The sequence below is a fragment of the Hippocampus bargibanti genome, linkage group LG06 (genome assembly GCF_051943395.1).
Source record: "Hippocampus bargibanti isolate YZ-2025 linkage group LG06, ASM5194339v1, whole genome shotgun sequence".
Taxonomy (NCBI): domain Eukaryota; kingdom Metazoa; phylum Chordata; class Actinopteri; order Syngnathiformes; family Syngnathidae; genus Hippocampus; species Hippocampus bargibanti.
The window spans coordinates 12,914,335-12,929,997 of NC_142739.1; the positions used below are offsets into that span (position 1 = coordinate 12,914,335).

The 15,663-nt window shown below is 39.6% G+C and overlaps 1 protein-coding gene across 2 annotated transcripts in view; it reads right to left on the minus strand.

The window, feature by feature from the left end:
• The window catches only part of LOC148896535 (dynein axonemal heavy chain 11-like), a 37,743-nt gene that overhangs the window by 19,951 nt on the left and 2,129 nt on the right, over positions 1-15,663 (minus strand). The window contains exons 5-19 of one of the 2 annotated variants that reach the window (XM_088998148.1): positions 13,778-13,951; positions 12,907-13,111; positions 12,586-12,751; positions 12,411-12,513; positions 11,784-12,023; positions 11,551-11,712; positions 11,257-11,450; positions 10,950-11,112; positions 10,425-10,548; positions 10,099-10,241; positions 7,631-7,792; positions 1,384-1,617; positions 1,064-1,210; positions 833-946; positions 613-756 (exon numbers count right to left, since the gene is read on the minus strand). In XM_088998148.1, the coding sequence (XP_088854274.1) occupies positions 613-756; positions 833-946; positions 1,064-1,210; positions 1,384-1,617; positions 7,631-7,792; positions 10,099-10,241; positions 10,425-10,548; positions 10,950-11,112; positions 11,257-11,450; positions 11,551-11,712; positions 11,784-12,023; positions 12,411-12,513; positions 12,586-12,751; positions 12,907-13,111; positions 13,778-13,951 (2,475 nt within the window). Of the gene's footprint in view, positions 1-612; positions 757-832; positions 947-1,063; positions 1,211-1,383; positions 1,618-7,630; positions 7,793-10,098; positions 10,242-10,424; positions 10,549-10,949; positions 11,113-11,256; positions 11,457-11,550; positions 11,713-11,783; positions 12,024-12,410; positions 12,514-12,585; positions 12,752-12,906; positions 13,112-13,777; positions 13,952-15,663 lie in introns of those variants that run through there. The other variant, XM_088998149.1, reaches the window with a different exon arrangement.

The following is a 15,663-nucleotide window of genomic DNA, read 5'->3' on the forward strand; positions in this document are numbered from 1 at the left end:
TCTAAGGTTTCTTACGCTGCATTGAATGTTTATGTAGCCCTGAAAATCAATATTATGTGGGTCCTGTAATTTGAGTGACAATAACAAAACCCTGGCACTGGAGTGTAACACATTTTTGCACGTCTGGCAGTGAATGAGTTAAGGACTAAAAATCTTATAAATAAGGTTTTATCTTGCTCATAAAAATAGCTATATTTATTGTATCATATTTATTTACATGCATTAAAATTTCCATTGTCAGATTAATGCATTTATTGCATCAAAATAAATGCATGAAAATCTGAACAGTATTTATTTTTTTCATTTTGAGTGTTACAGGAGAAAAAGTCAGACAAAAAATGGTGATTCCTGTTATTTGAAGAATTGCTATGTCATGCGGTTACAACAAATCTAGAAAATAGTTAAGACCCATTCAATTTTAAGAGCTTTAAAATATATCTATGGTGGGTGTTGCGTGCGTGCCTCCTCCCCCAGTGTGTGAGCATATTCATGGAGCCATCCTTCTGTAATCTAAGTACGGGAGCGATTGCTGGCGGGGCCAGGGTCAAGGTGAATACAAAAATTAGACTGGCATTCATCAGGCAGATGTAACTGAGGCGATGACAGCTTAACCTTGCCCATGAAGGCCCGTGCTGCTTTCCAGCTCCGATCCTTAGGAACCCGGCCGTGTGGAGCCAGTAGAACCATCACGGCTGCCGCTACGTTGATGACTGCCGGGGGAGGGTTGGGGAAGGCCTTCAATTCAGTAAGATTGACCTAAAAAGAGTTATAAATGTTTTACGGCTTGAAGAAGGACTGCAAATTTGACTGACTTTTTAACAGCACCGAGTACCTTGTTGAGCGTGTTCAGTGCCGCAGTGGCAGCTGTCAATAAGGGCTCTGCTTTGGCAAGGTCTTTCTCGCAATCCTGTTGTTTGATGGACACCTCTGCCTGGATGAGAGAAACCTAAAGAAACAAAGGATAACTTACTGTCATGGCATGTAAAAACAGGGAGGGTTGAGGATAGGAGAGGAACTATTAGGATAGCAAACTAAAAAAAAGCAGTCTGTTATATTTTGTCACCTTTTGTGCCTCAACATCTGCGGCCTCTTTTTTGCTGCTAACCCTCTCACTTTGAAGTCCAATCTTGGTAATCAGAGCTTCAATATTTTGATTCTTAATGGTTAAATCAAATTCTTGATCTGCCAGTTTGGCTTTCAGGTCCTCAACCTAAGAGAGAAACGAAGTGACGACACATTATTTCCAGTGCAAATATTTCAGAGAAAGCAAGAAGCAACATGACTCACTCCGATCATAAATTAAAAATAATTCTGACTTCCATACCACATGCATTCTAGCTTCATCATTTCAACCTCAAGTTAACAGAAAATTGTTTCCCTTACCTGAGCAGCCGTGCTTTGGAGCTTTTGAAGGCCTCTGTCAAGCCGGTTCATCTTTTGCTGGACCTGCGTCCGGGACTTTTGCAGAAGGTTCCTGTACAGGTTGATTTGCTGGAGAAAGCTCTTGGGGGTGGTGTAATTGTGCCTCTTCTCATAGCGCCGGTATTTTTCACTTGCTTGGTTGACACTCGTATGAACGTAGGCCATGAAAAGACTGATGGATTCCTGCACAGGATGCTGTAAAAATAAGCAGACACCAAGGAGGGAAAGAGGATGAGGTGGATTGAGTAGAGTTTAACATCTGCAAGCTGATGGCGACTGAAATATTGTCTTCATAAATTGTGAATTCATCTCCAAGTTTTTCCATCTTATTCGGGTGGCCCTGACTTACTCAATCTGAAATGTAGGTGTAGCTAGCACAAATGATTAGGCCTTGAAACGTCTGTGAAAATAATTTCAGAGACATCAGAGAGAGATGGTAATTTGTAAAACAAGGAGCAGTATCTAATAAAGGTCAGAGAACTCGTTTATCAAAATGTGTGCGTGAAATGTGTGACCGAATATTCCCATGGAAGATATATATCTACAGTGGGACCTTGGCTTACGAACTTAATTGGTTCCCAGACAGAGTGTGTAAGGCAAAAAGTGTGTATCCCAAAAAATAATTTCCCATAGGAAAACATTAAAATGAGAATAATCCGTTCCCAGGTCCCCAAAAAAACATATTTTTCTACTTTCAAAGATCAAAGTCAAAAGATCAAAGATCAAAGTCAGCTTTATTGTCAAACGTGCTAATATGCATGACATACAGCACAAATGAAATTGTCATTTCAAAACGCCTCTCGGACCCAGCGTGCAAGACATGCAAGGCACTTATAACGTGGCTAAAAGACATACAATTGACAACAGACAATACTTGTAATTTCTGTATGTAAAGTGAGGTCGTGTCGTCTGGAAAGTGAGGCAGTGACGTATGTAAAGTTCTAATTTTCTAAGCCTTAAAACTACACAAAATATACTTTATTTTATGTATAATAAATGTGGTATAGTATTCTGATTAGAGACATAAACTGTACTGTACAATAAAGGCATTTTATTTACCTTTGTGATGTTTGATTTTTGAAGAACGGCTTAACTCTCTCTCTGTCTGTAACCCCATCCCCCACTTCTGCGTTCTTGACCAATCATGTGGTTTTAACCTTACCATTCTCCTTACCATTTTCTGGTAAGGAGAACGGGCTCGTTCGTGAACGACACATCACTCATTGTGGCAGCTCTGTGTGTAACGTTCGTAAGCCGAAAAGTTCGTAAGCCAAGGGGTTCTAACAGAGGTTTCTATATATATATATATATATATATATATATATATATATATATATATATATATATATATATATATATATATATATATATATATATATATACACACAGTAAAGTCTCGTTATATCGATATCGGTTATATCGATAGTACCGCTTATTACGATACTATTTTCATTTCCCTTGCACATTTCTAGTCTTTTTATGTATAATTAGTACCGTTTAGTACGATACCCGGTTATTATGATAATCCGGTTATTACGGTGCTCCTTTTCATCCCCCGCCGGCCATTTTTGTTGTTTATATCGATATATCCGTCGCGCCATTGGTCAACTTGGTCACGTGTCTTGTTACGTGAGCCGCCATCGGTCGCGCCATTGGTCGACTTGGTCACATGAGCCGCCATCGGTCACGCTATTGGTCGACTTGGCCGTGTGACTTTGTCACGTGACATGCCATCGGTCGCGCCATTGGTCAACTTGGTCACGTGTCTTGGTTATGTGTCACGCCATCAGTCGCGCCATTGGTCGACTTGGTCAGGTGACTTGGTTACGTGCCCAGCACCCGTGTAGCAGAGCCATTTTCATTTTCAGACGCTAGCTCGTGTGTAGCAGACGAGATTGAAGTGGTTGTGTTAAAAGTTAAAAATGGGAAGCAGAAGAAGATTGATGACTTTTTTAAATTGTATACATAATACAGTAAGATGTAAGCGTTGCAGTTTCCCTGTTGTGTTATGTACATGCCCACTGTACTGTATATGAATGCAATCGTTTTTTGCAACAATGTTTCTTGTTTTGTCTGCTGAAGCGCGATGATTTTGAAAATTGTTAACATTCCATACTGTGTATTAAAGGACAGCCGATGTCACTTTTTATTCAAATGCAAATAAAAATGACTTAACGCCAAGACGTCTTGCATTGCTTGTGAATCCAAACAATGGCTTCAGATTCGGATAATATGCTTTCTTGTTACACATCCAGTTATGAATATGTTTCAAATACACTGTAGTTCTGAAGATTAAAGCATACATGTTTACAATCATTAAAGAATTATATGTGCCATTTTGAGGCAACATTGGGGGAACATCTCTTACCCAAAAAAAAGGGGAGCTAATGGCCAGCTCCGTTTCTTATATGGCGCTTGGCTGCCCTCTTTTGGCGGCTTTTGTTTAATGCAGTTCGGCGCAGGATCGGATATATCGATAGTCCCGGTTATATCGATATTTTTTCGGACTCCCTTGAATATCGATATAACGAGACTTTACTGTATATATATATATCAGTGATGTGCAGTCAGGGGAGGCAGGTGATGTCATGCCTCACCTGTCATCATGGCAATATCAAATGAAAAAAATAAATTAAACAGTTATATTTATTTAGTGATTTCTACTTTAAAGTTCTTTTCCATTAAACTTCACCGTTTTTGGATTTTCACATTTACCGTTCAAATACTAAGTAGAGACGAGCGGTCAGGCAGCAGCAGGATGAGCGTCACCATGGATTGCGCAATCACTATGCTAACTGTGCTGGCTTGCTCTGCAGTGAGACCGCATTGCTCTCCCTCTGCATATCGCTATTAAAGTGTTCAAACACTTTTAGTATGTGAACTAAATTTCTACAGTTTAGCTGGTGTATATAATGTAGAATCACTTGACACTGGACTACAGTGTTTATTTTATTTTATTTTCATCAAAATTGTGTGCATAGGTGAGGCACACAGTTCTCCTGCCTCATGACAGGGGGCGCTGGTGATTACAGATTTTTCTTGTGCCTCCTTGGCTGCAGAATAATAGAATTAGTGAGAACAAGCTACAATAACCAGTTAGCAAGTTAAGTGCAACCATCCAGTCATTTTTTCATGTTACCTTCTTTTTTTCTGCTACAGTTTATATAAAGAATGCTGACATGACATTTTAAACAAAACACGTTAACTGTTGCCAATCAAATGGTGAATAAGCCACTCTGTAGAGTTCATATGTTTGTAAATCTGACTGTGATGACGTCACCAGCCATGAACCTCACCGCACGTCACTAATCTATCTATCTATCTATCTATCTATCTATCTATCTATATATATATATATATATATATATATATATATATATATATATATATATATATATATATGTGTGTGTACATTTACCCATAGCGCTGACCATGCATAAGCACAAAACATTGTGGTACAACAGTGAAGATACAGTTCGTACGGCTGTGCAAACATTTTTAACACATTCTAAATTAAACAAGAGTTTCCTAAACATACAGTAGTTGGACCCATGAATTTATTGAACCCACATTTTATGAAAACATCATCAGAGAACGAATTCAGCTACTTGAACGGGCAATTTATTTCATTCAATGCACATTTCCGATCGGTCGGCTGGAAGAATTACCGCATGATTCATTCAGGCTACAGAATAGCTCTGTGGGTGTGCAGACTTAATGTGAAGCTGGTTGGTTGCGCATTTAAAATAGTGAAATCACGTGTTTTCAACTTCCAATACTGGCCTCTATATTAACTTGCTCGTCGTCCTTGAGTTAATAAAAAAATGCTTGTCTGGGGGCTGGCATTTCTTAAAATGATACCATACCATACTGTATATTGGTTAGCCTGAGGCAGTTCTCAGTTCTATGAGATGTGCATGCACATTCGATAAGTACAGGGTACATACTTATTCTCATTCTAAATTTCAGTTGTAAGGAATAAATTATAACCTCTTCTATGCATCATTTGATAAATGCAGCCGGATGTTTTTAAACATTATCTGCAATGCTAGCGCCACTCAATTGTGAAGAAGTATTCAATTCATCATACGTAAAAAGATCAATGGCAAGCAGACTTCATTAATCATACAGTTAGCAATCAATTAAAACAAAACAAATGCAGCAAAGTCAAAGATCACCCAAGACCATAACTAACAAAAACGCATTTAATAATTATGGAGCAAGTGAGAAAAATGGTGATAATTCCATTAATTAATTTCAGACATAACGCTTTTTGACAGCGAATCTGTTGATTTGAGAAATGAAGTGAGTGGCCAGTGATTGTCATGTGTAGCTGATAGAGATTAGACAAAATAAGTTATCACATTTAAAAGTTTCATGCTGTGGTCTGCTTAGTCAACACTTGTGACTCAATACATAATTGAAGCACAGACAACCTGGCGTCAATCAGGTCAACATACACAGCTTGTTAAATTGTCATCTTTATCTACGAGAGCTGGCCTTGGACATAATTTAGGGCTTGGGGAACTCCTTATCATAGGAAGAGGTCATTAGCCAGGTTACAAACTTATCGGTTCATGGGAAACACAATGTGTTATTGCTTACAGCTGTTGGTGCTCAGAACGTCCAGATGTGTGGTATTATAATTAAGAGAATTATCAATGAAAAGGTTTCCTCAGCAGTCATCTGTACTTCTTTGAAGGTGTCGGACGTTTCGATTCTTATCCAAGATGCTTCTTCAGCGAATTAGTCTTTTTTACTCCCCTTTCAAACCATCTATGTTCTTTCACTAGAAAGGGGAGTAAAAGAAGGGATTTTCACAACAGCTAAATCCTTCACTAAACCGATATGGTGGTGGGAGGTTCAATTTGGATCATTCGTACAACAGCCTGTTTAGGCAACATTGGATTAGTAATGCTGATGAGGTGATACCAGAGCAAATAGGGCAATCAGGCCAGTCGTTAGTCAGGACAATAGGAAGAATCAGTGGAGCCGCAGGGAGTAGTCCTCTGCTCCCCCCAACCTGAGAGCAGGGACCTATCATTGCAGAGTCCGGCACCGCCATGTCTGGACAGCAGGGATATACAGTAAAGTCTCGTTATATCGATAGTACTGCTTATTACGATACTATTTCTATGAACTCAAGGAGAAAATTTACATGCCGCAGGATCGGATATATCGATAGTCCGGTTATATCGATATTTTTTCCGACTCCCGAGAATATCGATATAACGAGACTTTACTGTATATATCGGGCCGAAACTACCAGTAAGACTTTAGTTCGCTGAAGAAGCATCTCGGATAAGAAACGAAACTTCCGACATCTTCAAAGAAGTACAGATGACGGCTGAAGAAACCTTTTCATCGATGGACCACTCCTGTACGACTGAGAGCTTACACAGACAGACAAGAAAACTATGTTTTACTAATGTATCACTTTAATTTGCATGTATTCTCAATAAATAGCTTGGCAGAGGGGCGCAGAATTCAGACGTATGTCATGGGTGACTGAGTTTCCTGCCGGCAGTAGGGACAATCTTTATGGTTGCGAGTCTCTGTCCACAGTGTCTGACTGTCATATCTCTGACAGTAGCTAATAATGAGTCAAAACTATTTTGTGTTTCACCTTTTCAAAAGTAAGTACAAATATGTGGTAACAGCTCAATGTTCACTGTACTGTATCATGCAAGTCATCAAGTCATGACCACTTCAGTCAGTGCTTTTATTTTTAGTCCCTGATCAACATCCACACATGCAGGGACAGATGCGCACACTCGCTTCAGTGGAAAGTAGCAATCTGGCACATACTTACACGTGAGGACACTTGGTTGTGACAGCTGTGCCTATTTAGTAGGTCATTATGCGCTTAATCACTTTTTGCTCATTAGCATAAATGATCCTGAACTGTGAGCGCTTCACTGATATGATGGAAAACAATGTGATGCGTACACTCGTCGTCTTTGGGCATGTGTTGGGCAATTTGTCAGAATCTCAACACAGAACTAATGATGAGGGATCTACAAAAATGTTAATGTAGCTGCACTGTGGTAATTAAAAGGGCCTTCATCGTCTACTCCATTCTGTGCCATTGAGAAAATACATTTGCATCTTTGATAACAGCTACTTTTCTTGCAATGTATTACCGGTTATGCACAAATGTGTTCAAAATCAAGCTATAAAAAATGTATTGTGGCTTCTACGGTGTTACCTCAACTTCATCAATCTCTTGGATAAATCTGTAACTGACTGACTGCAACGCATCCGAGCTCCAAGGATGAAACCAGTCAATGGTTGTGCACTGGATGAGTGCAGGGAATCGACGGGCCCTTAGTCGCAGCTCACTTCCCACCGGCGATAAACACAAGACCACCTACAACAAAAAGAACAGGGGAAAGAGACATCAAACAAATTACAGAATGCATAATGATATCTTGGATTGGATTGGATTTGCCTTGATTAGTCTTGCAGTAGAGACATTTACATGTCACAGCAGCAAAGCGATAAAAGGAATGAAAGTAGAAAAACAAAATACATGAGCTGCTGGAAAGGCAGCCACTCTCGCGGCACCGTCTTGAAGTCAAAAGAACAAAAAAAACAAATATGACAACAGAGAGGCATTCATTCTTTAGCACTTTCTGTACCCTCTTTGTTACATAAAGCAGTTCTAGATGAAAGAGGAGAGGATCAAAGCATCTTTTCACCAGTGGATCAGGGACATCATGGTGGAATGTGCACGCCGACTACAAGCAAACACGCAGCTGTAGCATCCATTGACAAAAAGACATTGTCTTACATTTCCTGTCCCACATAAATCTGCTTCAACTCCCAGCCGCGACAGTTCCACATCCGCATCGGCGATCTGCGCTGACGCTCCTTTCTTCTTATAGCGGGCTCCTCAAGCCATGCATCCATCCAGCCGCAGACTGTCCAACAGCACCGACCTTTCCATTGAACAAAGCGGGGCTGTGAAGATGCTGCCCATTACAGGTGCAAAAAAGGCCCCGAGCTGTCCAGCGAAGCCAGTCGAATGGCACCAACATTCCTCCCATTCAAAAACAGTACTGGCATATTCATGCTGCCGAAAAGGCGCAACCGCTCAGCACAGTCTCCTCCTTCATGAATGTCGTGGCCAATCCGTATCCATTCCACACGACGCACAACAGCACAAGGTGAAAACACAAAAAAGACAAAAACAACAAAAATAAAGCAAGGCTCATGAGAGCACTTGCTGACAGCTGCCTACTCGGGCGCCATCTTGGACTCCTTTTAAGAGTCCTCCTCCTCCTCCTCCTTTCCTTGCAAGATTACTTTGCTTTAACAATGTCAGTTTCAGTGATTTGAGAAAAATCAACATATACGCTACGATATAGCAACATCATGCGAAACATCCTAAAGGTAAACAGATTACTGGCAACCTCCGATTCCCTCCAGTTCCTTCTTGTTTCACTTTAGCAAGCAGTTGTGCACTTCACCAGTTCGATCAAGCAGACGGTGCCACGACCCGAGACCCTGGCACATTGAGTAGTTGGATGGCAAATGTGTGGACCCGCAGAAGAATTTCCTTCCTTTTCACCTCCCAGTTTGCCTGCTGTTAATTTATCTTGTCACACGTAATGCCCTTAAACAACAGGTGTGAAGAGCTCAAACGCAAGAACATATGTATGTTACATATTGTACTCTGTGATGGTGCATTCTGGTTTAATCACAAATAGAAAAATAAGTCAATCTATATAGACGTCTGAAAGTTTGCAGATCAGGCAATGACACTCAAATTATGTCATCAATACCTTATATTTATTTAAAATATGCCTCTCCTATTATTTGTAAGAAATTTGAGTGCCTGAGGATTTGTAAGAAATCTGAGTGCCTGAGGACAAATTATCAACTAAAGGAGTAATCAGGTGGAAATCATTTGAAATGCACTTGCAGGCAAACTCCAAGCAGGAACACCCTTACACCATTATGATGACCTGTGACTCTCGGCTTCAAGAGCTTTGCGAAACCATGATGGAATAGCAATATCAAAATAAATAAATAAACAATAAAATAAGACAAAAACAAAAACAATAAATACAATAAATTAATAAAACTACCCATCTGCTACTTCTTCCACAACCAGAGAAGAGACAAACAAGCAGAAGCGCAGCAAAGGGAGCGTATTTCTCATGAATAGATACGTTTATCAACTCTTTTTGAATATCATTTGATTTTGCATTAACTTCGAAAGAACATTTTGCATAACAGCAACACCCCATGTGAATAAATCCAGCTAACAATGCAAAACTCATTTGTACTCTTTGGCATTTGACTCAGCATGACTCAGACTTGATCTTAGTTTTACTCCCTGGTGCTTTCTACTATCTTTGTGAATGCTTTATTGCTTTATATATTAGTTGTCCATGTACAGCACTTTGTACGCAGCTTGTCTGTTTGAAAGTGCTCTATAAATACAGTTTATGCTTGCTTAGTATTGCTATTGCTGCTATTTCGATACTGTTGGAAATGCATTCCCTTTAACTATTTATCACAACTATTGACTTTTCTAATTGCATGCCATGACAAATGGTGTTGTGTGAGAATTGCGCTTGAGGCCATTATGAGGGTGTGTCGTGGCTTTGGTCAGAGTGGGTGGAGGGGGGATTCGTGATGAGGTGCTAGGTTTGTAGATAAACGAACCGTCAGTTGAAGGCGGACTCTGTCAGTAAAGAACCTCCAGCAGTTCTCCTTGGTGTCAAGCAGCCCAAGAGCACGGACGTCAACTCTCACAGCGGTCACAATTCTTTCAATCTCCTCTTCACTGAAAACATCGGGGATTTCTCCTGCAGAGAGTTGCAGCCATTAGAAAACACTAGAACTACGAGGATCAATATTAATTGGCTGTGCAGTGGAAGATTTCCCAACAATTTAATAGAGTGAATAATGTAAACATTTATTTCATCCGAAATAAACACAAAAAACTACAGGAGCATCAAACAGGAATTATTGCGAAATAAGGATCAGACCTGATGACAGAAAGTCATTCACAATGACTAAAAAGCGCTCATCGGGTATTTGTGCATCAGTCATAAGGAGAGCGACACGCTGATTCTTCACACCAGCCTTCAGCAACAATCCTGCTAGATCCACCTGAGTAAAACCACAAATGATATGAACACAAATAAATGGGAACGATGAAGCATCCTACACTAATCAATATAATAACTCACATTATGGCCACAGATGTTTTTAAAAATTATTACAACCGCAACACACAAGATACTGTGTTGAAATATTTCCTAGTGGTATATTATGGTATTTGACAATTATTTCCTGCATCAACAGAGCAGCAAAACAAAATGGAAATAAATCAATATCATGCATGCAGCGACTGGGAAATAATTGATTTTATTTTATTTGTTTTTGTAAAAAAAAAAGAAAACATAATACAGTACATACAAAAATGCAAGGATGTGTTAAGAGAACATTTAGGGAAAAGCACACTTTATGACATTATAAGGGAATTAATATAATCTTGCATGTGCGTTTACCTTGAGGTCCTGGATGCTGTAACCTTTGTGTAAAGTGATTTGGAAGACTTCCACAGAGGAAATGTAGGCAGCCAGACGGGTCAGGCTCTGCTTCCCACTGCCCCCAACCCCGATTAGTAAGGCATGACTGCACGGAGACTCCATGATACGACTGATGCGGCAGCTGGTAACAAGACATTTTTTCGATTAAGTTGTCTAAATTACTAAATTACTAAAAATTACTTGTGTTCTTTTTCAGCTAAAACAAGCTTTAAAAAACGGTCAAATGTACACTCACTCTGGTCACGTGCTATACATCAATACTTACACATGTTGCATTGCGTCTTCAAATAGCACAAGATTCATGGCTGCATTGAGTTCATTGTAGCTCTCCAGGGCGCCAGTGAGAATAGTCTTGAGCATACACCAGTCTGTGACACGAGTGTAAAAGGATTCCTTGCCCACGTGGGCAAAGTGGCAAAAGATTAGGGGTTGCTTTGTCACCTTCTCTTTTTCAATGCCCTAGATAAAGAAACATACCATTTATAATTTTATTTCGGACAATTGATCAGTGACATTAGTGGTGGGTGACTATATTTGGAAATCTGAATCTGTATTGCACCTCAAAGCACTCATGCACAGTGTCCATCTGTAGCTTCCGGAAGAGCTGTATGTCTTTGACATTTAACAGCCTGTCAGAGTAGACTCTGCATGACTCGTGGAGCCAAAGCAAAGCAAGATCAACACTATTTTGCACATTCTCTGGCTCAGCGAAGAGGATACCCTGAACCACACGCAGCCAGATAAATATTTTATCCATCTTTCAAAAATTTCCAATACTGTAATTGGCATTACCTGAAAGATGTTAGACAAATCTCGCATATTGAATGTATAGTGAAATTTGACAGTTGTTGGCAGAAAGCAGAGATCCATCTTGTGATGGAGTGTTACTGCAGCCTGGCGAACAGCAGCAATGCTCTTCTGAACTGGCAAACTGAAGTGTTGCTGTGTCAGGTGACAGCTCAAGATCTGTCCAAAGATGGACATCAGACCTTCGGATGAAGGAAGGTTTACCGCAAACACGGAGAAATGTCTCTGTTGAGAAAAAGATTACATTACCTTGACTTTGAAAACAAAACAAACATGCAGATCAAGCCTCTAAAGATGGAGGACACTGATTTGCTGTGGCAACCCCTTGAAGGGAAAATCCGAAAGGAAATGAAGAAGACCTTGACTTTGAAAATAATAATGATAGTCCTAAACTGTATTGGTATCCCTGCATCAAAACATTTTAATAAATTCATTTCAGATTATCATCCCAAAATTAACGGTACCACCACTTGGCTGCAATTTTAGTGAATCACAGTGTGTTAACATCACGTTTCTAATTGTCCTGTGCACAACAGTAAGCATGCTGGAAGTATACCCCTTTAAGAATAACCCTCTATTTTTTATACTGACATTTTACCCTTTTAAACATACCTGAAGTCTTGGGTTGATCGTGAAGCTCCCAGCAGTTGGGTTCATACAGGCAACATATTGTGTGTTGTTTATTTCTTTTAAGGACAATTTATGTCTATCGTACCTGTGGTTGATGCCAACAATGCATTACAATGTAGCATTGAAATCAAACGGAAATAAATATATGCCATCATACCAGTGCCCATAATCCAGATGTTGCCTTATGAGTGTGTGTGGCTGCACTGTTCCATAGGGATCGACAGCTGGCAAGTTTATATCATCAATGAAGTACACCAGCCTTCTGCTGCCTGCAGGTGCGTAACTCCTGCCTGCTCTTTTTTCTAACTTCCGTTCTAGGAACTCTACAAAAGCAACAAAACCAAATTATATTTTCTTTTTTTGAGGGGGGGACAAATGAACAATAAGATCGTTCCTCTCTAAAAGCAGTTCGAAACTACCAGCAGATGGCGGTACTGCTTATTAAAATGTGCAACCACAAACATCCTCCCCAACTCACCCTGTAATGCCAAAGATGTTATGTAGTAGTTGAAGGGTATTTTTGTAGTTGTGTAACTCTCTGGCAGTCCACCTAACTTATTCCTGACAAGTGCAGTTTTCCCCACTCCAGCGTTCCCTACAAGCATCAGGGGCTGTCTCCGCTCCAGCAACAAGTCCATGAAGTAGCGCAGACGCAACGTCTCTGCTGTGTGTACTAGAACAGCCTACAATCATACAAACCGCAGGAGGACAGGGAACAGAAACATACACGGTTATTAAAGCTTTCTTTGGAGTGATTTATTGACAGACATGTGTTCAGTGAATTGTATGTGATTTATAATGTCTTGCATTCCGCCAGGATACCACAACTATTCTGTCATAATAGCATCATTTGCTGGGAACAAAACCCCTCTAATTAAGTCTCAGCAAGACTCTTTGGAGAATTCACAGCTGTATACAGGAGCATAAAGAAAGACAACAGAGCGTGGGTGATAGCTCAAGCCTTGTTGCTCAAACCTTCATCCCCACACAGATTGGTATGGGGTGTAGTAGATGGTAATCACACACAGTGGCAAGCCTATCAACCACTGGAACACCCCTGCCATAACCTCTCAAAGTGACACGAGCCTTTCTTATTATGTTCAATGAGGCGTATGTTCAATTTTAATGTCTTCATTGTTGATTCTTGGTTATTTCTCTTCGAAATTTTAATTAGCATGTGTTTGATATTCAGTCAAACCTGTGAAAAAGTATGCCATTTTTGAAATACCCCCACCAAAAAAGAAAATAATAATAATAATAATAATAATAATAATAATAATGATCATAATAATAATCATAATAATAATAATAATAATAATAATAATAATAATAATAATGTGTATTCTCACTTGTAATGGTGTGCCAGTTTCCATTTCAAAAAAAGGCACAATGTCAGTCCAAGGAAGAAAGCGCTTGGTTTGAGGATCAATGAAGAAGTCAAAGACTGTCCCCTGTGTTGGAAACTTCACCGTCTTCATTTCTTTGGTCCACCACTGACTGAACTCCATTCGGTAATCATAGAGCTAGATAATTAGAAAACATTTCAGAACATTATAAATACTCTCAATGCACAGGTCCAGTCTAAATAAAAAAACAACTTTTAACCTTAATTTTAGATTATTCAACTATCAACATTTGTCTTATGTATAATTCCGTAGGGGCAATCGTTATTACATATGCTCGTACATTTGTTTTAGCACTAAGGTAAACAAAATGCGAAATGAAGTAAGAAAAACTGGTAGTACATATTAGAACAAATACTAACGTCGATATCAAAATCTCCTAGGTGCACATATTAAGTTGGTAGATGAGTTAATTGAAACTAGATACATACATTTTAGGTATGTACACACCAGTGACGTGCAGGGGAGCATCATGGAAAATGGAAAATCATGGAAATATCAAATGAAAAAATACATTAAAGTTATATTTATTTAGTGATTTTTACTTTAAAGTTCATTTCCATTTAACTTCACCATTTTTGGAGTTGTTTTCAAAAGACTATGCTAACTGTGTTGGCTTGCTCTGCAGTGAGACCGCATTGCTGTCCCTCTGCATATCGCTATTATAAAGTGTTCAAACACTTTTAGTCTATGAACTAAATTTCTACAGTTTAGCTGGTGTATATAATGTACAGTCACTGTACATCATAAACAATGTACTACAGTGTTTATTTTACAGTGAGACCTCAACTTACAAACACCTTATCTTACAAACTTTTCGTCTTAAGAACGTCAAATTTATGAAAATTAAACCTTATAATAAGCACTATTTTCATAATACACACCCACCACGGCTGTCGGAGTGATCTTCGGCGGAAGCACACGACCAAACAGCGCTCCAGCCGGCGCTACTTTGCACACCCCCTCTCATTGAATGCACATGTCGATCGCCTACTTGGAGCTCTTTGCTGATAATTTTACTATGATGGGACCGAAAAAAAAAACCCACCACAGCCTCGTATTCAGCCCAAGAAGACACAAAATAAAATCACCGTCGCTGAGAAGAAGGAGATAATTGAAAAACACGAACGAGGTGTGCGTTTGTGTGATTTAGTGGCCGAGCATGGCTATGCTAAGTCAACCATTGCTCCCATTCTCCGGAACAGAGAAGCCATCAAAGGTGCATCTGTTGCAAAAGGTGTTTCCGTGCTCTCAAAGCGACTGTCTCGAGCAATCGAAGAAGTTGAAAAACTTCTGTTAATTTGGATTGACAAAAAGCAGCTATCTGGCGACAGCGTGAGTAAAGCTATTTTATGCGAGAAAGCACGGCTAATTCACACCGATATCGCCATGCGCCAACCTGGAAGTTCGGCGCTTATTGAGGATTTTAAAGCCAGTAACGGGTGGTTCGAGAACATCTGAGGGCAAGGAGGAGAAGGCAATGTTGGCAAATTGGAATTATGTGCAGGCTTTTACCGAACAGTTCCATCCAGAAAAGACTGGCTATGACAATCATCAACATGATGAACTATAATGTGATGCCTCAGCTTCATGAGACCTAACAAGTCAGAAAGCAACAGGTGTCAATTAAGAGGTTTTTAATCAGCAAAAATGACCACCAACAGTCCTTATGGAAGGTGACTGTCCTTCCATAAGCCATTAACGACCATCAAAAAGGTAAATAAAACTTTATTTTACAGCACAGTTTATTTCTTTAATTATAGTCCTCATTAATGTGCCTCTCTTTGTGACTTTATGATACAATGCAGTGTATTTCTTTCATTACAATACAA